The sequence below is a fragment of the Bos taurus genome, chromosome 4, assembly GCF_002263795.3.
Source record: "Bos taurus isolate L1 Dominette 01449 registration number 42190680 breed Hereford chromosome 4, ARS-UCD2.0, whole genome shotgun sequence".
Lineage (NCBI taxonomy): Eukaryota > Metazoa > Chordata > Mammalia > Artiodactyla > Bovidae > Bos > Bos taurus.
Genome location: NC_037331.1, coordinates 56035059 through 56058847, shown reverse-complemented (window position 1 = coordinate 56058847; position 23789 = coordinate 56035059). Strand labels below are relative to the sequence as shown.

The following is a 23789-nucleotide window of genomic DNA, read 5'->3' as shown; positions in this document are numbered from 1 at the left end:
GAGGAAATAGCAACTCACCCCAGTATTCTTACCTGGACAGTAGCCTGGCAGGCTACAGTCCATGAGGTTGCAAAAGAGTTGAACACAGCTGAGTGAGTGAGCCCGCATGTAAGCTATAATCAAATAAATTACATTAATATCTATAAAGAAGAAATGTAAAGGAAATGTTTACATAGGAAACTAGGAGTTTATAGCATTTTCAGAATTAAAACAGCAAAAGCAAAAAAAAATACCCTACCTATCTCAATATTCCAGTTTTTATGTCCTTCTGGAACCAACACCCCCAAAAGATGTCCTTTTCATTATAGGGACAGGAATGCAAAAGTAGGAAGTCAAGAAATACCTGGAGTAACAGGCAAATTTGGCCTTGGAGTACAGAATAAAGCAGGTCAAAGGCTAAAAAAGTTTTGCCAAGAGAAAGTGAAAGTGAAGTTGCTCAGTAGTGTTTAACTCTTTGCAACCCCGTGGACTGTAGCCCGCCAGGCTCCCCGATCCATGGGATTCTCCAGGCAAGAATACTGGAGTGGGTTGCCATTTCCTTCTCCAGGGGATCTTCCCGACCCAGGGATCAAACCCAGGTCTCCGCATTGCAGGCAGACGCTTTAACCTCTGAGCCTAGAGAATGCACTGGTAATAGTAAACACCCTCTTCCAACAACACAAGAGAAGACTCTACACAGGGACATCACCAGATGGTCAATACTGAAATCAGATTGATTATATTCTTTGCAGCCAAAGATGGAGAAGCTCTCTACAGTCAGCAAAAACAAGACCAGGAGCTGACTGTGGCTCAGATCATGAATGCCTTATTGCCAAATTCAGACTTAAATTGAAGAAAGTGGGGAAAACCACTAGACCATGCAGGTATGACCTATCAAATCCGTTCTGATTATACAGTGGAAGTGAGAAATAGATTTAAGGGATTAGATCTGATAGACAGTGCCTGAAGAACTATGGACGGAGGTTCATGACATTGTACAGGAGGCAGCAATCAAGACAGACCATCCCCAAGAAAAAGAACTGCAAAAAGGCAAAATGGTTGTCTGAGGAGGCCTTATAAATAGCTGCGAAAAGAAGAGAAGCGAAAGGCAAAGGTGAAAAGGAAAGATATACCCATTTGCATGCAGAGTTCCAAAGAATAGCAAGGACAGATAAGAAGGCCTTCCTCAGTGATCAATGCAAAGAAATATAGGAAAACAATAGAAAGGGAAAGACTAGAGATCTCTTCAAGAAAATTAGAGATACCAAGGGAACATTTCATGCAAAGATGGGTACAATAAAGGACAGAAATGGTATGGACCTAATAGAAGCAGAAGACATTAAGAAGAGGTGGCTAGAATACACAGAACTATACAAAAAAGATCTTCATGATCCAGATAATCACAATGGTGTGATCACTCACCTAGAACCAGACATCCTGGAATGCGAAATCAAGTGGGCCTTAGGAAGCATCACTATGAACAAAGCTAGTAGAGGTGATGGAATTCCAGTTGAGCTATTTCAAATCCTAAAAGATGATGCTGTGAAAGTGCTGCACTCAATATGCCAGCAAATTTGGAGAACTCACCAGTGGCCACAGGACCGGGAAAGGTCAGTTTTCATTCCAATCCCAAAGAAAGGCAATGCCAAAGAGTGCCCAAACTACCACACAATTGCACTCATCTCACACACTAATAAAGTAATGCTCAAAATTCTCCAAGCCAGGCTTCAACAGTACGTGAACCCTGAACTTCCAGAGGTTCCAGCTGGTTTTAGAAAAAAGCAGAGGAACCAGAGATCAAATTGCCAACATCTGCTGGATCATCGAAAAAACAAGAGAGTTCCAGATAAATATCTATTTCTGCTTTATTGACTATGCCAAAGCCTTTGAGTGTGTGGATTACAATAAACTGTGGAAAATTCTGAAAGAGATGGGAATACCAGATCACCTGACGTGCCTCTAGAGAAACCTATATGCAGGTGAGGAAGCAACAGTTAGAACTGGACATGGAACAACAGACTGGTTCCAAATAGGAAAAGGAGGACGTCAAGGCTGTATATTGTCACCCTGCTTATTTAACTTATATACAGAGTACATCATGAGAAACACTGGGCTGGAAGAAGCACAAGCTGGAATCAAGGTTGCCGGGAGAAATATCAATAAGCTCAGATATGCAGATGACACCACCCTTATGGCAGAAAGTGAAGTAGAACTAAAAAGCCTCTTGATGAAAGTGAAAGAGGAGAGTGAAAAAGTTGGCTTAAAGCTCAACATTCAGAAAACTAAGATCATATCATCCGGTCCCATCACTTCATGGCAGATAGATGGGGAAACAATGGAAACAGTGACAGACTTTATTTTGGGGGGGCTCCAAAATCACTGCAGATGGTGACTGCAGCCATAAAATTAAAAGATGCTTACTCCTTGAAAGAAAAGTTACAACCAACCTAGATAGCATATTAAAAAGCAGAGACGTTACTTTGCCAACAAAGGTCCGTCAAAGTGGATGTGAGAGTTGAACTATAAAGAAAGCTGAGCGCCAAAGAATTGATGCTTTTAAACTGTGATGTTAGAGAAGACTATTGAGAGTCCCTTCAACTGCAAGGAGATCCAGCCCATCCATCCTAAATGAAATCAGTCCTGAATATTCATTGGAAGGACTGATGCTGAAGCGCCAATACTTTTACCACCTGATGTGAAGAACTGATTCATTGGAAAGGACCCTGATGCTGGGAAAGATTGAAGGTGGGAGGAGAAGGGGAAGACAGAGGATGAGATGGTTGGATGGCGTCACCGACTCAATGGACATGAGTTTGAGTAAACTCCGGGAGTTTGTGATGGACAGGGATGCCTGGCGTCCACATTCTGTAGGGTTGCAAAGAGTCAGACACAACTGAGCGACTCAACTGAACTGAACTGATCAATTAATTAGATGATCATATGAGAGTAGGAACTAAACTAATTTTATCTGGATTGAGTATATCACCAAATTACTGCTTTTCTTGTTTTGTTTTCAGTTTCACTAATAGTGTGGTGATACTGGAGCTTCCCTGGTGGCTGAGATAGTAAAGAAGCTGCCTGCAATGCAGGAGACCTGGGTTCAATCTCTGGGTCAGGAAAATCCCCTGGCGAAGGGCATGACTACTTAGAGTTTGCAAAAGCAGGTTGCGGGGATTTCTTAAAGGGGAAATGATATGTGGGATATACTGCAGGTCCTTACAAAGGAATGCTGGAAAAGTACTCAATTATTTTTTGACTTGGGCTTTTATTCTCTCATTAGACTTAAGGCCGACAGAAACTTCAGTCATCTTATTTTTTCTTCAAAGTACCAGCAGCCAACTGTTTGTTTGGCAGTAATGATATATTGTAAAGTCTAGGACTACCCCTCCTAGCACTTAGGTATGTTGTAAATTCGTGACTGCTTTATTCCCTGGATAGAACCTTGCCACTCAAAGTGTGGTTTATGGATGGATGAGTGGGCTGACATCATCTGGGAACTGAGACATGCAGGATTTTAAGCCTATCTGCCTCCTGGTTCTACTTTGTTAATTCATGTCCACCAAGAAGCACACACCAAGATGGGATTTGACATCTTAAGAGATGTGTTAGGGAAGACGCCAGAGGGAAAAAGGAGAAGTAGGTCTGACCTGTGTGAAGGAAAGAGCTAAGGGAGGATTGTGTAGGATCTAAGAGTTTAGCACAGTACTAAGCAATTTTCTGGCAAGCCAAGGGAGAGTCCTCCAGCCAGTGTTAGAACTAGTAAGGCAGAAGTTCCATCTCTCACAGGAATGAGTCTGCCTTACTATTTGTGCTGCCTCCAGTCATTTACTGAGAGCACTGTATGGAAAGCTCTGCTTCAGTGGAAGTGGAAGTGGGATTTCAGAGCAGAGCACTGAGGCCTTCTTTCAATTATGGTCATAGCAGCCAGAGATCTCATTGGCACGTTTCCCTGGCCATGACACCTTCTGAATCAGGTGCATCAACAAAATCTCCAGGTGATTATGTACACATTAAATTTGAGAAGCACTATTCTAGAATAATAATTTGACACTTTGAGGATGTTAACCCAAAGTCAATAAAATTGTTTATGATCGGCATAGCATCTCCTCAAAAATGCAGTTCTTTGGGGATAGTATTTTTCACAGTTCATTTGAACAGAGTTGCTGTTCAAAGTGAGAACTAGAGCAGATAATTTGTTGTTAATTTGTAACAAATGTGTGAAGCCAATTTGGGGCCAAAGCAGAATTTCCAAGATGCTTTGCCTGCTTGCTGAAGGGAGCTAGATACAATTTACTTCCTCTGGCCTTTTAGAGTTTAAGGTTCTTGTAACAAAGAATTATATATTTCTGCTTCTGTTGTCTTTTTACCACTTGGTAAGATATAAATATGATTCTTATGGTGACTGCTGGAAATAAACTGTTTGGAAAATCTTATTGAGTTGCCTCTGCTGATACAGGGCTTAGTATTTCAGGGGCTCGCTTCAATCATACTAATTTACATAAACTATTTACTTTTTTTTAACAATTTGCATTACTAATTTACATGAAAAATTAAGAGTACTTTTTAAATCCCTAATTAAAGATAAAATACTTTTACTACACTCAATAGTATTTTTGGTGATCTTGGTATTCAATGTAATTTTTATATCATTATTTATTAATTAGTAGTGGGCTGTTGCCCCAAGGGCCACAGCACTGAAGATCTAGCTATAAATAAAGTTGGACTACTCTCAATCTTGGGCAGAGAAAGTTCCTCTAAAGACAGACAGCCACAGGTGTTCCCTAAAATAGAATTTACCTAGAAACTGAGTTAAAGGTGTAAGAACCTCTGGTCCACTATCAGCAAACACTTGTCAGATGTAATCTATGTTTCAGGCACCGTATAATTACAACAGAGACCTGGAAATCAGTAAGACTTAGTCATCGACCTTGAAGAATTCACAGAGTACCCTAGTGGCAGAAATATACCTGAAAACAATTAATTACAGCAGAGATATTTGCTGTTGTTGAGCATGGAGAGATGGAGTAGGTCAAGCAGCTGGGGAGCTGGCAGGCACAAAGAATGGTACAAATGCATCACATGAGACACTAGCACTGTCTTTGTGCACCAGGCCTGTCGGGAGTATCTAAAATTCTGAGCAGATCACCTGAGCGATCCAAAACTTAACTTATTACCATCCCTCTCACAAAATAGGGCTTCCCTGGTGGCTCAACTGGTGAAGAATCCACCTGCAATGCGGGAGACCTGGGTTCCATCCCTGGGTTGGGAAGATCCCCTAGAGAAGGAAAAGGCTACCCACTCCAGTATTCTGGCCTGGAGAATTCCATGGACTGTATAGTTCATGGGGTCACAAAGAGTCGGACACGACTGAGCGACTTTCACTTTTCAGTAAATAAAAATCCTGCTTCTTTACATGTATTCATAGAATTGTGACTGGTACCCCTATTCATACAGCCTTTTCAGACAGAAACCTGAGAGGCTTCCTCATGTCCTTCTCCTTTACTCCCTGTGGCCAACATTACTCAGAACTCTCAGTTTAATCTTCAGAGCCTCCTCTCTGTTCCTCCCTTCTGAGCACTGCCAACACTGCTGCCTCAGACAAGCTCTTAAACTTGAACATCTGCAATAGTCTTCCCACTGGTTAGTCTCTCCCATCTTCAGACATGACCTCTTTCCAATCCATTCTCCCCATATCAGTTTAAAACAGGAGTGGCCCTTCTTCCTGCAGGAAAAGGCCTAAACGCCTTAAGGAGTTAGGTGTAGGTTGAGAGATCAAAAAAAGATCTTAATGACCCAGATAACCACAGTGGTGTGATCACTCACCTAGAGCCAGACATCCTGGAGTGTGAAATCAAATGGGCCTTAAGAAGCATCACTATGAACAAAGCTAGTGGAGGTGATGGAATTCCAGCTGGGCTATTTCAAATCCTAAAAGATGATGCTGTGCAAGTGCTGCCCTCAATATGCCAGCAAATTTGGAAAACTCACCAGTGGCCACAGGACTCGGGAAGGTCAGTTTTCATTCCAATCCCAAAGAAGGGCAATGCCAAGGAATGTTCAAACTGTTGCACAATTGCGCTTATTTCACGTGCTAGCAAGGTCATGCTCAAAATTCTTCAAGCTACTCTTCAACAGTATGTGAACCAAGAACTTCCAGATGTTCAAGCTGGATTTAGAAAAGGCAGGGGAACCAGAGATCAAATTGCCAACATCCATTGGATCATAGAAAAAGCCAACACATTAGAAAAGACCCTGATGCTGGGAAAGATAGAAGGCAGGAGCAGAAGGGGATGAGAGAGGATGAGATGATTGGGTGGCATCACCGACTCAATGGACATGAGTTTCAGCAAGCTCCAGGAGATGGTGAAGGACAGGGAAACCTAGACATGCTGCAGTCCATGGGGTCGCAGAGTCAGATGCAACAGAACAACATGGGTTGAGAGTGCTACTAATGCTTGAGAGCCAAACTGCTTGGATTCAAATCCTGGCTCTACCACTTACTAGCTGTCTAGGGCAAGTCACTTAGCCTCTCAGTGACTAAGTTTCCTCAACTGTAGTATAGATGTAGAAACTGACTCTCTGTCATAGGATTATTGAGGGGGTTAATTGACTCAATACTGTACCTGTAAAGTGCTTAACAGTGCCTGGCACAAAGTCAATACACTGCTTGATGGTGGGTACTCATGGTAGGGTAATAGTACACAGAGTATGTGCCAGGTAAATAAAGATGACCAGTACTCCCCTTGTCTTCCAGAGACTAACAATCTGAAGGCAAACAAATTAGGTCTTATGATCAATGCTGTCAGAATTTGAGCACAATGCTAAATGATCAGGGAATAAGAAATTTATTAACTCTTGTAATCTAAAATTGTTCTGTTAAAATTTTTTTGTTTTCTGGATACATAGTAAGTCAACTTCCCAAATACAACTTCAGTTCAGTTCAATTCAGTCGCTCAGTCGTGTCCAACTCTTTGCGACCCTGTGAATCGCAGCCTCCCTATTCATCACCAACTCCCGGAGTTCACTCAAACTCATGTCCATAGAGCCAGTGATGCCATCCAGCCATCTCATCCTCTGTCGTCCCCTTCTCCTCCTGCCCCCAGTCCCTCCCAGGATCAGAGTCTTTTCCAATGAGTCAACTCTTCACATGAGGTGGCCAAAGTACTGGAGTTTCAGCTTTAGCATCATTCCTTCCAAAGAACACCCAGGACTGATCTTCTTTAGAATGGAGTGTCTCTCAAACCACACGTTCCTCATACATAAAATTTGAAGACTCATGATTTTGTTCCTGTATACACTTACAGTGACAATAAGCAATTGGTTCTAGTACGTGTGAACATTTAGGTCCAATAGTTTGAAAAAAAGAGAAACTGGCATTGAACGCATATGCAAAAGGGAAGACACATGATCCACAGACGAATAGTAGAGAGTTTGCAGTAAAGCCTCAGGAAATAATAACAGTGGTAGAGGTAACTACCACTGTAGTTATCTGTAGTTAACTGTAGAGATGACTGGTTGAAAAAGACCCTGATGCTGGGAAAGCCTGAAGGCAGAAGGAGAAGGGAACGACAGAGGATGAGATGGTCGGATAGCATCACCTACTCGAGGGACATGAGTTTGAGCAAGCTCTGGGAGTTGGTGATGGACAGGGAAACCTGGCATGCTGCAGCCATGGGGCCGTGAAGAGTCGGACTGGACTGAGCAACCGAACTGAACTGAGTGATAACTGTACCCACTAGTTTTTGAAGTATGTGGGCTGCTGAGGTTTGAGAGTTGCTGGTGGAGGTGATATGAGGGAGATTGCAGGACACTGGCAGAATATATGTAAATTCAGTATGTCTTATAAATACATATGAATTCAAAACTGAACACAGAGTTTAAAGAAGAAATACAGATTGAGGAATTGCCTTTTGATGTTGGAGGCAGAAGAATATACTGTTTGAATTTGGGTTCAAATTACTAGTTCAGTTCAGTTGCTCAGTCGTGTCTTACTCTTTGCGACCACATGGACTGTGGCACGCCAGGCATCCCTGTCCCTCACAAACTCCTGGAGTTTACTCAAACTCATGTCCATTGAGTCGGTGATGCCATCCAACCATCTAATCCTCTGTCGTCCCCTTCTCCTCCTGCCTTCAATCTTTCCCAGGATCAGGGTCTTTTCCAGTGAGTCAGCTCTTCACATCAGGCGGCCAAAGTATTGGAGTTTCAGCTTCAATATCAGTCCTTCCAGTGAACACTCAGGACTGATCTTTAGGATGTATTGGTGGGATCTCCTTGCAGTCCAACGGACTCTCAAGAGTCTTCTTCAACACCACGGTTCAAAAGCACCAATTCTTCGGCACTCAGCTTTCTTTATAGTCCAACTCTCACATCCATACGTAACTACTGGAAAAACCATAGCTTTGACTAGACGGACCTTTGTTGGCAAAGTAATGTCTCTGCTTTTTAATATGCTGTCTAGGTTGGTCATAGCTTTCCTTCCAAAAAACAAGCGTCTTTTAATTTCATGGCTGCAGTCACCATCTGCAGTGTTTTTGGAGCCCCCAAAAATAAAGTCTGCCACTGTTTCCATTGTTTCCCCATCTATTTGCCATGAAGTGATGGGACTGGATGCCATGATCTTAGTTTTCTGAATTTTGAGCTTTAAGCCAACTTTTTCACTCTCCTCTTTCACTTTCATCAAGAGGTTCTTCAGTTCTTTGCCTTCTCCCATAAGGATGGTGTCATCAGCGTATCTGAGGTTATTGGTATTTCTCCAGCAATCTTGATTCCAGCTTGTGCTTCATCCAGCCCAGTGTTTCTCATGATGTACTCTGCGTATAAGTTAAATAAGCACAGTGACCATATACAGCCTTGACGTACTCCTTTTCCTATTTGGAACCAGTGTGTTGTTCCATGTCCAGTTCTAACTGTGCTTCCTGACCTGCATACAGATTTCTCAAGACGCAGGTCAGATGGTCTGGTATTCCCATCTCTTCAAGAATTTTCCACAGTTTATTGTGATCCACACAGTTAAAGGTTTTGGCACAATCAATAAAACGGAAGTAGATGTTTTTTCTGGAACTCTCTTGCTTTTTTGCTGATGCAGCAGATGATGGCAATTTGATTTCTGGTTCCTCTGCTTTTTTAAAACCAGCTTGAACATCTGAAAGTTCATGGTTCACATTATTGCTGAAGCCTGACTTGGAGAATTTTGAGCATTACTTTACTAGCATCTGAGATGAGTGCAATTGTGAGGTAGTTTGAGCATTCTTTGGCATTGCCTTTCTTTGGAATTGGAATGAAAACTGACCTTTCCCAGTCCTGTGGCCACTGGTGAGTTTTCCAAATTTGCTGGCATATTGAGGGCAGCACTTGCACAGCATCATCTTTTAGGATTTGAAATAGCCCAGCTGGAATTCCATCACCTCCACTAGCTTTGTTCATAGTGATGCTTCTTAAGGCCCATTTGATTTCACACTCCAGGATGTCTGGCTCTAGGTGAGTGATCACACCACTGTGGTTATCTGGGTCATTAAGATCTTTTTTTGATCTCTCAACCTACACCTAACTCCTTAAGGCGTTTAGGCCTTTTCCTGCAGGAAGAAGGGCCACTCCTGTTTTAAACTGATATGGGGAGAATGGATTGGAAAGAGGTCATGTCTGAAGATGGGAGAGACTAACCAGTGGGAAGACTATTGCAGATGTTCAAGTTTAAGAGCTTGTCTGAGGCAGCAGTGTTGGCAGTGCTCAGAAGGGAGGAACAGAGAGGAGGCTCTGAAGATTAAACTGAGAGTTCTGAGTAATGTTGGCCACAGGGAGTAAAGGAGAAGGACATGAGGAAGCCTCTCAGGTTTCTGTCTGAAAAGGCTGTATGAATAGGGGTACCAGTTACAGTTCTATGAATACATGTAAAGAATGCATGTACTGTTCTTCTGTGTATTCTTGCCACCTCTTCTTAATATCTTGTGCTTCTGTTGGGTCCATACTATTTCTGTCCTTGATTGTGCCCATGTTTGCATGAAATGTTCCCTGGTATCTCTAGTTTTCTTGAAGAGATCTCTAGTCTTTCCCATTCTGTTGTTTTTCTCTATTTCTTTGCACTGATCACTGAGGAAGGCTTTCTTATCTCTCCTTGCTATTCTTTGGAACTCTGCATTCAAATGGGTATATCTTTCCTTTTCTCCTTTGCTTTTCACTTGTCTTCTTTTCATAGCTATTTGTAAGGCTTAGGCCATTTACTAACACTGTGATTTGGGGAAATTATTTAATTTTTTAAGTCTCAGTTCTCATCTGAGAGATGGGGGTTGTGATAGTACTAATCCAACAAGGAAGTTAGGATTGTGAAAGTTCTCTAAACACTTTGCTGGTAATTTACAAATAGCAAACATCTAGTAAGGTTAGTTCTTGCTGTTGATGGTGATTATTAATATATTGTTTCTTTGCTTCCGTTAAGATAAGTGAATTTACAGATATTTCAGTCAAATTTAGGAGAAGAGCATCTTCCTAGATGGCAGGTTATTGTCTACTTAGAATATGCTGCCTTTTGTTATCTTATTCTAGGGAACGTAAAATATTGTAGAGTTTCATAAGCATATCCCTGTCTCTTTCCTCACCTATTTTTCACGTGCAGGTTTAAGTTCCTACAGAATTTAACATGTAACTGAAAAATATATCCTACAACTAAAGAGCTATAGAATTCCAGAAATCCTTGATTTCATTACCTAATTTATGAATGTAATAATTGGTAACATGCCAGTTTTACTAATAATGCTTTTAAAGTGCTGAAACATTTTTCATATTCTCCCTATTGTCATATGTACCCTGTTTTCTCTTTCTTGATATTTAATAATTTTATGTAACTAAAATAAACAGTTTGATTTAGCATCCTCTATTATGAGTGATGTGTTAGAGGACATTCCTTACGGGGCACTTTCCTGAAGCTCACTTAAACTCCTCTGTCCCATGCTCCCATAAGCGCTGTACATTCCCTACTTCCCTCCCTCCCTGCCTCCTCTTCTCTCTCCCTCCCTAGCTCCCCATCTCTCTCTTTCCCCCCTTCTCTCTCTATCCCTCTCTCTCTCTATCCTTTTAACTTTTCTGCCCTTTAGCCTTGATGGTAAGAATAGTATCATGCAGCATCAAACAGGAAACGGCCAGCACTCAGTAGATATTCAGCTAGGTTTTGCTGAGTGAGTGAATGAATGCTGCCCTCTTGCATCATTTATCCAGTTCTGAGACCGGGGTCAGCAGTGTACCAGTAACTGATCAGTTAGTTATTCATTTAAAAAGGCATTTAGGAATAAGGTAAAGTAAAATAAAAAATAAATAAAATTTAACATAGAATTAAATAGTAACCTAATTCCAGAGACTGCCATCTGTGAAACAGCTGTCTTTCTAAAGTCTAAAGCTGTCTTTCTAAAGCCCTTCTTCAGATGCCAAATGCCTTCCACTAGTTACCTGGTTGCTAACTACTCAGTAGTGTGCCTACAGTGACAGGTTCAGTCTAGAAGACTGAAGAGAAATCGTGATAAAACTGTCTCTAATTCAAGGCCCTTAATTCAGAGCTGTAGATCTTAAACACCTCAACTCTTAAAGATTCTGTAGGTGATGTTAGGGAAAGGAATAATGTAGACATGAAAAAGGTTCATCATGTATGTCTAGTGACTGACATTCATCTCTTTGTTCACAAGAACTTGAGTTATGATATACAACTGTGTAGTAAGCAAATGATAGACATAAATCAAATCACAAATTGCCACCTGGGCCACCCAGCACATGCTGTGTCAACCCAATGTGAGACTTACCTTCTTCTCACATGACAGATAATCAGAGACAGGAAAAAGTTTGCAGGTGCAACAGGAAGCAGCTGAAGAGATTGTCCTGGCATCACCTGAAGCCTCAGTATATACCATTTACCTTCCAGTGTCATGACTCTCGGCCATAGGTCACATTTGAGACTTAGAACCTTAACCCAACGTGCTGCAGCCTCCCTCTCAAGTCCCCCTAGAGTTGCTGCCATTGGCCAGTGTCCAAGAATGAGGTTGCACAGCTGTCCTGACAAATGAGTTTCCCCCATTCAAGCCAGCAAATGGGGAGTTTGAGCTGCTTTGTAATACTCCTTGCCTCTGGGTTGCAGAAGCTATTTAACATGTAATAAAGTATCTTGCTCTCTGTTTTTGTGTATTTTCTTTTAGATATTATGTAAACATCTTTAGGATCCTTTTAATGCAGGAGGCGAGAAATCATCCATCTAAAGGGAGTTGATTTCAGCTTTTTTCTTCTTTCTTTTTGTCTCTCCCAGACACTAAGGATTATATCCTGGAGCCGCTTTCTCTGCCAGAAAGTCCAGGTGGCACCACCAGCTTAGAAGGTTCTCCATCTGTGCCTTGTATTTTCTGTGAAGAACATTTTCCTGTGGTTGAACAAGACAAACTTCTGAAACACATGATTATTGAACATAAGATTGTCATAGCTGATGTCAAGTTGGTTGCTGATTTCCGAAGGTAAATTTTGTTTTCATCCATAGAAGAATTAGGTTTACTAACTTAATTATTTCTGTAGAAATATGAAAATTCATACTCTTTTTCAGGTTTCAACTTAGCCTTTTTTCAACTTTGAGCTTATTTGCATTCTTGAGCAAGTTGTATTTGAAAATGTTACATACTGTTGTATTTCTACAAATTCTGGAAGCAGATCAACTTTCTAAAGAGTTGATAATACTCCCTTTACCACATCTCATGAAATTTTTTGCATTGTTGGTCTCTATCAGATTGATGTCCTTTTTATATTTCAGGATACACACATTCTCCAGCTAAGTGAGTTCTTCCCGACAGCCCAGAATAAACTTGGTTAAAAAAAAAAAAAAAAAAATTTTTTTTTTTAAGCCACCCAAAGGGAGGTTTGGGGGAAAGGGGATCTTGAATCTTAAGTGTTATGATAAAGTTGAAAATCAGAAAAAGACTGAGTCTTTCAACAACCCAGAGGGGTATAAGGGGTATAAAAGGAGACAGCAGCTAAGATCAGTGACTGAGGTGCTTAGAGGAAGAGGGTGAGGAAGATGAAGAGAAGATAGGTGTGAGTGGTTGAGTAACTGCCAACACTGGACATGGTGAGAAATGTAGGAACCTAACCTGTATAGCTGGATCCTGAAGTGAGCTAGACTCGCTAATTCTAGACCGATTCTCAGAAGTGATTGTCTAAGAGACATGCCTTCTCTGAAGCAGGTATAATGGAGTAGTTATGTGTAGGTCATTATTAGTTGAAAACACCTTGCAAACAATATGGTGGTAGTTAACTAGCTTAGTATAGTTACTGAAAGCACACATTTTGGTGTATCTGGTAAAGTCCCATTTTGAGATGTTCTGCATCTCAAACATTAGAATAGCCTAATTCTATTAGAATTAGGCTACAGAGCATTAGAGTAACCCAGATATTGTAATATCCTTGCATCTAAATTCTGTATCTGCCAGACCACATTATTCTTAGCAAGCGACTTCTTTCTTAGGATGGGTTTTGCAAACAGCAAGCTGTATTATTAAGAGTGGACTGTGAAACCCAGCAGGCCTAGGATTGAATGCAGACTCAGTGACTTTCTTACCATATAACTCCCAGCAAGCTTCTTACTTCTCTAAGCATCAGTTTTCTTATCTATAAAATGGGGGTAACACCAGCCCTCATAAGATTGTTGAGCTTTGTATAAAAACAAGATACGTGTAGCACCAACTAGCATCTGATATCCTTCATACCCAATAAATAGTAGCCAACTTTTTAAGTGTATTTTGATTACAAAAGATATATTTGAAGTCTTAGTTTTCTGCAACTAGAGCTTAAGTTTTCAATAGGCATTTGTTGCTGACCTGAAGATCTAATTATGGTTTGTAAAATTTGTTTTGAGAAATTTTCATTTCAGATTCTAAACTTCTAGAGTAGCAGTTTGTTTTTTAAGGACAAATAACCACAGTGCCCACAGGGGTAATATTAGCTATTCTGTAGCCCTTTTGTCCTTCTCAACTGCATAGCACCTATTCAGAATGTCTGCTGTGTGCCTCCTGTGTGGTGGCTGCTTTTATCCGCTTAGCGTTGCCACTCAGCATTTGAGTAGACTTGGGGCTGTATGCTTAGGGGGCATAGAAAGTTATATGAACAATATATGTCACCAACTCCTAGAATGAGCTTTTTTTTTTTTTTTTTTTGGCCACACCATGAAATACTTGTGGGAATCTTAGTTCCCTGACTAGAGGTCAAACCTGGGCCCCCTGCAGTGGGAGCGTACAGTCCTAACCACTAAACCAGCAAGGAATTTCCTAGAATAAGCTGATTTTTACAAGCTTTTACAGTGGAAAAACAGAGCTTCTCATTCTCCTCCATTGTTCTTTGCTTTCAATTAAAATATTTGTATGTGTATGTATGTATGTATATACGTGTGTGTGTGTATGTGTGTGTGTGTGTGTGTTGGGAGTTTTCTCTTACATGATACAAAGTTGCTGCTGCTGCTAAGTCGCTTCAGTCGTGTCCGACTCTGTGCGACCCCAGAGACAGCAGCCCACCAGGCTTCCCCGTCCCTGGGATTCTCCAGGCAGGAACACTGGAGTGGGTTGCCATTTCCTTCTCCAGTGCATAAAAGTGAAAAGTGAAAGTGAAGTCGCTCAGTCGTGTCCGACTCTAGCGACCCCATGGACTACAGCCCACATGTAGTCAGATCTGTTGATTTTGTTTTAGACACTTCTTAAGCTAGAGAGCTTTGAATTGTTTACTTATTCAAATAACCATTGATAGGAGTATCAGCTAAGTAATGCTTTTCTAAATTTTGTATCACTTGGCTTTTCTTTGATGTAAAACTATATTTCTTTACTCTTTTTTGTGATATAAATGCAAATTCTCCCTCAGAAATTGCAGAAAAATGTGATGATCAACCAGTGATAATTGAGTAATGCTGAATTTTTCTTTCTTTTCTAAAATCTGTAAGGAATGTCTGAATCAGAGGTTGTATTTTATCCTTTGTACTTAATGTAAGATAGCTGAGTGGCTATATTTGTTCTAATCAATCTCCCTTTTTAACATTGTTGTCAATCTTATCTGTATGTGGACAGGAAAATCAAATTATTTGCTAGGTCTCAGGGCTTAAGAGTTGATAATCAAATGTTAAGATCAATCACATTCTAAATGCAACTATGTAATAAAATGGATGCTTTAATTAAAAAGAAAAAGATGCTTGTCTGACAGAAGTGCTTTCTAAATAAAATGTGTAGTTAGCGTGTACTTTAAATTTGGAAATCTAGATTTTCCTTGTCAATTGTCCTAATTAAATTAGTTGCATTCTCAGGAAGTAAAAGCATGATTAATTCAAACTGACCAGGAATGTATATGAATAAACTTTAATACCTTTTAAAATATTCAGTCTCCTTTAGGTATTACCTGCCTACTGTTTAAGTAAACTAAAAATTCCTCTCTAAAATGGTACAAGCATTGACTACTATGATCAGAATTAAACTGGAATGTTTTCAGCATTATATGACTTTTTCTTAACAGTTATTGAGGGGAGGAAGGGACAGTGAGAAGTTCAATTGGCATGAATTAATTCACTCAGAACTGCTTTATAGGTTGAATAATTATTATATGTAATAATTATTATATATGCTTCTCAGAGAAGAGTTGTTGCTTCTGAGTACAATAAGTAATAAAGATGATAAATAATAGATAAGAGATGAATTTACCTCATCCTTTGTAAGAAATAAGCTCTAAAGTTTCATGTGGAATATATTTAACATTTTCTTTATTGGAACAAAGTAACAGTAAAACTTTCCAAGAGCAAACAAACAAAATCTCTCCTTTGATCCATTTATTAACATAGCTATTTATATAAGCTATTTGCTAGCTTTATGCAGTAGATAAAATTTTTCCAGAAGAAAAATGTTAACTCCTAATTCTTTGCTCCTTTCTATATTAGATTCCACTCATTCCATGCTACTTAATTAACAGCTATATCTCAAATCTTTATGCTTCTGTCAGTATCACACCAGTTACAATGAGGAGTTGGACGGGGAAGATGATATTACTACAAAGATTTCTGGTTAGACATGATTAAAATTCTTTGAAAGAAAGTATTTGCTGGTGACCAAATAATTACTTTTATGGCTTTTTAATAAAATATGAAATGCTGTGACAACTATCCTCCAAATAAAGGGTTCATACCACATATTATTTCTTGGCTTCCTTTATGTATTGGGTGGCTGCAACTGTAGCTTAACTAAAAAAGTAGGAAAAAAATGAAGTACTAAATGATTTCTTAACATGGAACAATAAGTTTTAGTGGGTAGGAAAAAATGCCACAAATGCATGTGTTGAACATCTGCTATCTTTAAGACATGTCTCGGTTGAACACAATTTATCTGAATGTTTTTACCAACCACAGGAAAATGGATATATTGACACTTCTTAATTCTATGGTAAACTAAAAGTACTATTATGTGATAACTGTGATTCATCTTAAATCTAGACTTAGGTCAAAAATTTGTTGTAGTTCAGAGCTGTTCATTTAGTATACCATAAGGTATGATAATGTATTTAATTTACATGGTAGTTTATGATAATATTTCACTTTTGTAGCATGGCTTTTTTCATTTGATGTTGGTGTCACCCAACCTTTGGTCAGGAGGAGACCACTCAAATGACAACTTTGTGTCTATTGGACTGACCTCTTACCTGCATTATTCTCTTTTCCTCAAAACTGCCTAACAAAACCTCAGAGATGTTTCTAAAGATGGTGTCTAAAAAACATCCTTTCCAGAATTCATAACTACTTGTTCATGGAGCAATAAAATAACTTTTAATGAATGGAAAGGCCTCTAGACTGTGAGCATATAACAACATTTTCTCTCCCTTCACCCCATGGGAAGCCTTAACAATTTGAGGAGCATAACTGAGGTTCTGTCAGACAGGCTCTCTCCATGATTTTAAGTCAGCTGCTGTTAGTTATCATGTCCCTTGTGCCTACCACATTGAGGTAAACAGTGATACAAAACAAATGTGTGACGTGAGCCTTCTCTTAAAAGACTGTGGAGAATAGGAGTGAACATGTAAGTCCTTGGAGACTCAGAGCCATTGACTTTTGGAATCAGGACTTCAGAAGAATTAGTGCCACTGTAGGGTCTCTCTTGAGATCTTCCCTGGTGGCTCAGTGGGTAAAGAATCTGCCTGCAGTGCAGGAGACCAGGGTTCAGTCCCTGGGTTCAGAAGATCCCCTGGAGAAGGAAATGGCAGCTCACTCCAGTATTCTTGCCTGGAGAATCTCTTGGAAAGAAGAGCCTGGCGGGCTACAGTCCATGGGGTCGAAAGGAGTCAGACACAGCTGAGTGACTTTCACTTCATTTCAGAGTCTCTCTTGCCTAGTCAAGCAGTTCCAATTCCACAGCCCCAAACAGCTGGTGTCAGCTTTCAGTACCTACACAAGAGGTTAGGAGCAGTTCAGATCAAGAGCTGCTTTTAGGTAGTACGCTTTTCAGAAAGGGAAGACCTTCCCCCTCCCTTCAGACTTCATTTCTGTACTTTGGTTTTGCCCTGTCAAAAACTTTTTCCATGGGCTCTAAGGAAGTTGAGTCTCTCCATGGTCTCTGAGGAAATTCTTCAACTATCCATTACAACTATTAATATAATCCTAGAGGCTTTCTCCTGCTTCTTTCTTGTTCTGAGGTTGTTATGTAGATTGGCCCTCAAGTGACAAGAGAGTCATGATGTTGTAGAAGACTTAAGATTTGGAGACAACAGATCCCAATTGGAAAGGTCACGGTTGTGTGACCTTGGGCAGGTAGGGTCTCAGTAACAGTAGCTGCTCATAGTTCTCATCCTTTGATCACTCTCCTCTTCCCCCGCCTCAGGCACCTGTGTGTGCCTTCTGACCCTACTAATACAACTGTTGTAACTTGCTCATTACATGTTTGGTGAAACCTTATCATTGTTTTTGTTGTTGTTTTGGATGCCAGGATTTCTTTGGAATAAACAAATTCTTTATTACTCCAGTTTTATCTAAATATGTTATTTTTCCTTACAATAATAGCTGCCATTTATTAAACACCCAGAATGGTGGGTGCTGCTTTACATGTATCATCCTATTTAATTATCAGCAATCCATTTTGCAAATGAGTAAGCCAAGTTTCAGAGGTTTTAAAAAACCTTTCAATTCAGACTCATATCTCTAAAGGCAAAGGCCCTGCTTCTCTATTCACTGCTGCCTGCGGGGCTGGTGTAATCAGTTAATAAAACATCAACTGTGAGGGTTTGACCATAGGTTTAATCTGAAAAGCTAAACTACTTCTAGCTTACGATTTGTGCAGGTAAGAGACTCTTACTGTGTTGACTCTGTTACAGAATTGGTCAATGACAGTTCACGGGACAGTCTCATCACTAGTATTTGCTCTTATCTAGTCATCTGCTTCATGCAGTTATCATTGCCTTTTAACAAACTGTACACTAATGGGCTGGTGACTATTCTGTTTTCCCCAGAGGATATCACCCACTTCAGTGGAATAGTAATCAAGAGTGATGAACCTCTCCTTGATGTATTCTAGTGGTAGCTATGAGGGAGCTCCAGATAAAACATGACTCTTCTATTTTTTTAAGTCAGTTTTCTCAGCACCTGGTCCTGCTGTATGAATTTGATTAATCATGAAAATAGATGACTGTGTATTTCAGTTTGGAAGAACGATCTATCTTCTGTTCCTGACATCTCTAATGGACGTTCTCTTGTGGTCCTTCATCCATGTCACCATTCTGCAATAGAAAATATACTAAGGGAAGAGTAAGAAAAGTGTCTGGGAATGTTCTTTTTATTCTCTTAAGTCTTCTCTTGCCTTTTATTTCTCTTTCCCCTGGAGAGGGAAAAAAAGCAACTAGTGGGAAATGGAAAGGAGGAGAATGAGAGTAACTGTGTAGGATAACTGGGAAGTGGAAGGTTGCTGAAGCTGGCCAGAATGGCAAAGGAAACAACATGTCTGCCTTTTATAGGTGCTTTTCCTCTTTTTGTGTACTTTGATGGATCTGAAAGGCTTTCTGCTCTGATACTTCTATGTGGAAGCCAGTAAGCTAGCCATAGTGTCGTAATTCATTATTTATACTATTTATGGTTTGAGGGTGAGCTGGAGCCTAAGATACATCATTTTCAGATCTCTTAAAATAAGGTCTAGCACTGTTTTATAAGGAAAGGGTTCTCCCCCTTCTTACCCATCCAGGTTGACAGCATGGTTATACATGAGAAGAATGAACTAAAGCATGTGGTTCCGTTGTTACACGTTATTCTTTTACTTCTTTTACTTGTATATTCTATTCATGGTGTTGTCATCCATTTATATTTTATATAAGCTCATGTCATGGTTCTCTTTCTCTCAGACCTCTCTCCCAGCACATGTTTTTTCTAATATATAATGTATGTCCTTTCTATAGGAGACTGTAGGTTTGGGAAATTAAGGAAAGGATAAAAAAGAGCTGAAATACTGGGGGTTGGAGACTACTTAGAGAACTTAGAGGAATCTTTAGATACTCTTCTATCTCTTTAAAACATTTAGTGGGGACCTACTGTATGCAGAACACCGCTTGGTGCTGTATCAGGCCATTTAAATGTATTCTTTCTGTGTACTTTATCTGTTTCACTAAGTTCCATCTCTTTCACAGATTTTAGCTCTTTGTTGTAAGGTTCTTTTTTTTATCCATCGACCATGTATTCTGATAAATAGTCAATTATATAGTCAACCTTTCCATCTCCTTTCTCCTCCATGAAGGAGATCACATTCTCTTCTTTATATAATTCGATAAATGGGATTGCAATTGTCAGTGTAAATCTTTTTAGGTAAATGGAAAGATGAACAGTTTGTTGAATCCTGTTATCTTTCTCCCTCTTTCATCAAATGCTTTTAAATTTAGCCAGTATCCTTCTTCTAACTCAGCTCATTAGATACAGGAATTGTAAGCTTGGCTATTTTTCTAAAAGCTAAATTTCCCTCCTTTCAGATACAGCATGGGCAATATGGAATTGTTCTATCTTGTTATATAGATATTGAATTTAGACAGACCTTTTGTTGCATTGTCATCATGATCTCTTGATGTATAAGATAAACACCTAACTTTCAATTTATTGGAAAATGTGTGATGAAGCCTTTTTAATCATTGTTGCATTTTAAATTCACATAAACATAGATGTGATTTTCAAAAAAAAACTTCATTATTACATAAAAGTAATTCATTTTAGTTTTCCCGTATATCTGTTTATTGAATTTGCGGATGGTAAAATGTAATCCTTTTCATGCCCTTACAGGGTAATGTTATTTCATTAAATATTTCATGGTTCTACAGTGCTCTTCTGCCTTTCTATTTGCACATTTTCTAGCAGTTTTCAGTCAACATTTGATTTGTTGCTTTAAGATAATTAAATGTTCTTATAAAATCCTCTTTCTCCAGTAAGTAGTTCATTGCCTCTTCTCACTGTTCTTTCTTTATGATTGTTCTAAGGTACATTTTATATTGGAGGAAAAGGTTCACTGAACAGCCCATTACAGATTTTTGTAGTGTGATAAGAATCAATTGTACAGCTCCATCTGGTAAGTGTACATCTTGACTACCATCTTTCCCCTGCAATCCAAAAATTCAAATGAATAATCTTTCTTTAGTTGTAATTCTCTAAAATAGTAGCTAAAATTAAATTTTTCTGTTTATATTTTCTAATAACTTCGATGAAGCTAAAACAGAACTATATACCAGAAGAGATTTTTTTTTTTTAAGAAATAAAAAATTTTTTTAAGTAAAAAATAACATTTCTCATTTATTTTTCTCATATCTCAACAGAAGAACAAGACAATTATTTTTTGTTATGTGATGTTTTACCAGAAGATAGAATTCTTAGAGAAGAACTTCAAAAGCAGAGACTGGTAAGTAGTAAGAATTATTTTAAACAATGAACAGTATGTTGGAAATACAGAATCATTTTTGTTATTGTTCTTTTTGTTTTTATTTTGGAAACTTTCAAACATACACAAAAAAGGAGATAATGCATAAAGATCTTAAAACAGAAAAAGTATACACTTGATTGAAGATTAAAGCATTTCATGTTAAAAATGCAGAGAGAATTTTTGGCTTTGTTTTGCTTCCTGGATTATCTCTAAAATAACAACAGAGCTTACACATTTTAGTGTAATTTTAGTTGCCTGACACATGCTAGGGTTCAGCAGTCATGGAAAAATGCCCTCAGCTAAAATTGAGTTGAATTGATTAACTTTTTCTCTCCCACTGGAATGTGCTATGCAAGAGCACTTCTTTTATTCCTCTTTATGAATTAAGCATATAGTTTGATGGTAATACCCTTTCTCATTTTCAGCCTTAACAATAAGTACACTAATTTGAAAATCTCAGTATCTTTTCAAAAGATAACAGCATATACAATTGTGAAAATTTTCATTTTCAGAAGTTAAATAGAAATTGATTAATTTTTTGAAGTTACTAATTTTATTTAAAAGTATCCAATTTTCCATTATTTGTTAGTAAATCTCAACTATTACTTGAAAATGACTGGCTCTTTTTTCTTTTTTTAGTATTTACTGAAGTGTTCCCTGTATCTTTGGACTTGGCTAGATATGTTGTAAGAGAAAGTTATGATTTCAGTATTTCTGCTAAATCCTCAAGAGATCTAAGAGGAAAATAATTTCTGTCTACTAAAGTCATATGATTTGAGAAAGTCCCCTGAAGCACATTATATTTTGTAAACATCCCAGCTGTTTATTTCTCCCATAAGCAGAGATGTTATTGTTGGATATTGATTTATATATAAGAAAAATTATGCTTTTCCTGTAGCAACAAACCCAATGAAGAAAGAGGACTTCTGTTCTTTCTGTATTGTAATATATAAGAAATCTGCAGAATCAGGATAAATTTGCTATCATTTTATGAATTTTGTTTGGTAGTACTTATTCACAATTTTTTATTTCCATGAATTTTTTCACTCTTACAGTGGTCTTAAGAATAATCAGCTGTCATAATCTTAGTACATGTATAGGTTTTTTTATAAGAACTTAAACTACTACTTCGGCACTTACTGTTACTCAGTACACAGTACTGAGTTACTACAGTATGCCTGTAGATAGATTCAAGTTTCCAGAAATCTGTGCATCTATAAAACTGAGATAACCTTTTAAGACTCTGACACCAGCTTCAGCATATGGGCTCTTTCCTCACACCACCAAGCAATTCTCTGACATCAGCTGGATATTCTGTTGATACAATACAACTCAATCCTGACATTGTCTATCCAAAGATAGCATCAGATGCCACAGGTTAAGGGCTCAGACCTGAAAGACTGACACCCACTTCATATGTCGTTCAGTCCCTCAGTTGACGCCTTGCGACCCCGTGGGCCGCAGCATACCAGGCTTCCCTGTCCTTCACCATCTTGCTCAAACTCATATCCATTGAATCAGTGATGCCATCCAACCATCTCCTCTGGTGCCCTCTTCTCCTTCTGCCTTCTGTCTTTCCCAGCATCAGGGTCTTTTCCAAAGAATCAGCTCTTCACATCAGGTGACCAAAGTATTGGAGCTTCAGCTGCAGCATCAGTCCTTCCAATGAATATTTAGGGTTGATTTCCTTCAGGATTGACTGGTTTGATCTCCTTGCTGTCCAAAGGACTCTATAGTCTTCTCCAACACCACAGTTTAAAAGTATCAGTTCTTCAGTGCTCAGCTTTCTTTATGGTCCAACTCTCATATCCATACATGACTGCTGGAAAAACCGTAGCCTTGATTAGATGGATCTTTGTTGGCAAAGGAATGTCTCTGCTTGTTAATATGTTCTCTAGGTTTGTCATAGCTTTTCTTCCAGGAAGCAAGTGTCTTTTAATTTCATGGCTGCAGTCACTATCTGCAGTGATTTTGGAGTCCAAGAAAATAAAATCTGTCACTGTTTCCATTGTTTCCCCATCTATTTGCTGTGAAGTGATGGGACCAGATGCCATGATCTTCATTTTTTGAATGTTGAGTTTTAAGCCAGCTTTTTCACTCTCCTCTTTCACTTTCATCAACAGGCTCTTTAGTTCTTCTTTGCTTTCTGCCATAAGGGTTATGTCATCTGCATAGCTGAGGTTTTCTGATATTTCTCCTGGCAGTCTTGATTCCAGCTTGTGTTTCATCCAGCCCAACATTTCTCATGATGTACTCTGCATTTAAGTTAAATAAGCAAGGTGACAATATACGGCCTTGACGTACTCCTTTTCCTATTTGGGACCAGTCTGTTGTTCCATATTTGGTTCTAACTGTTGCTCCTTGACCTGCATACAGGTTTCTCAGGAGGCAGGTCAGGTGGTCTGGTATTCCCATCTCTTGAAGAATTTTCCACAGTTTGTTGTGATCCATACAGTCAAAGGCTTTAGCATAGTCAGTGAAGCAGAAGTAGTTGTTTTTCTGGAATTCTCTTGCTTTTTCTATGATACAACAGATGCTGGAAATTTGATCTCTGGTTCCTCTCTCTGCCTTTTCTCAATCCAGCTTGAACATCTGGGAGTTCTTGGTTCACATACTGTTGAAGCCTAGCTTGGAGAATTTTGAGCATTACTTTGCTGGCATGTGAAATGACTGTAATTGTACGGTGGTTTGAACATTCTTTATATATCTACTTCATATACCATTCACAAATCAAGGTTGTTCCCTGTACTTCTGACCAACTGGCTACAAACCTCTATAAAATGGCTCTCACGACCACCCACCTTCCTTGGTTTTGGTTCACAGAACTCAGGAAGCTAGTTTACTCACTAGATTACTGGTAATGATACAAAGCATGCTAATGAATGTGGACTGACA

The 23789-nt window shown here is 39.1% G+C and overlaps 1 protein-coding gene across 1 annotated transcript in view; it reads left to right on the top strand.

Moving 5' to 3' along the window:
- The window catches only part of ZNF277 (zinc finger protein 277), a 134306-nt gene that overhangs the window by 60561 nt on the left and 49956 nt on the right, over positions 1–23789 (top strand). The window contains 3 exon segments of the mRNA NM_001083395.2: positions 12263–12464; positions 20458–20546; positions 20791–20873. Coding sequence (NP_001076864.1) covers positions 12263–12464; positions 20458–20546; positions 20791–20873 — 374 coding nt within the window.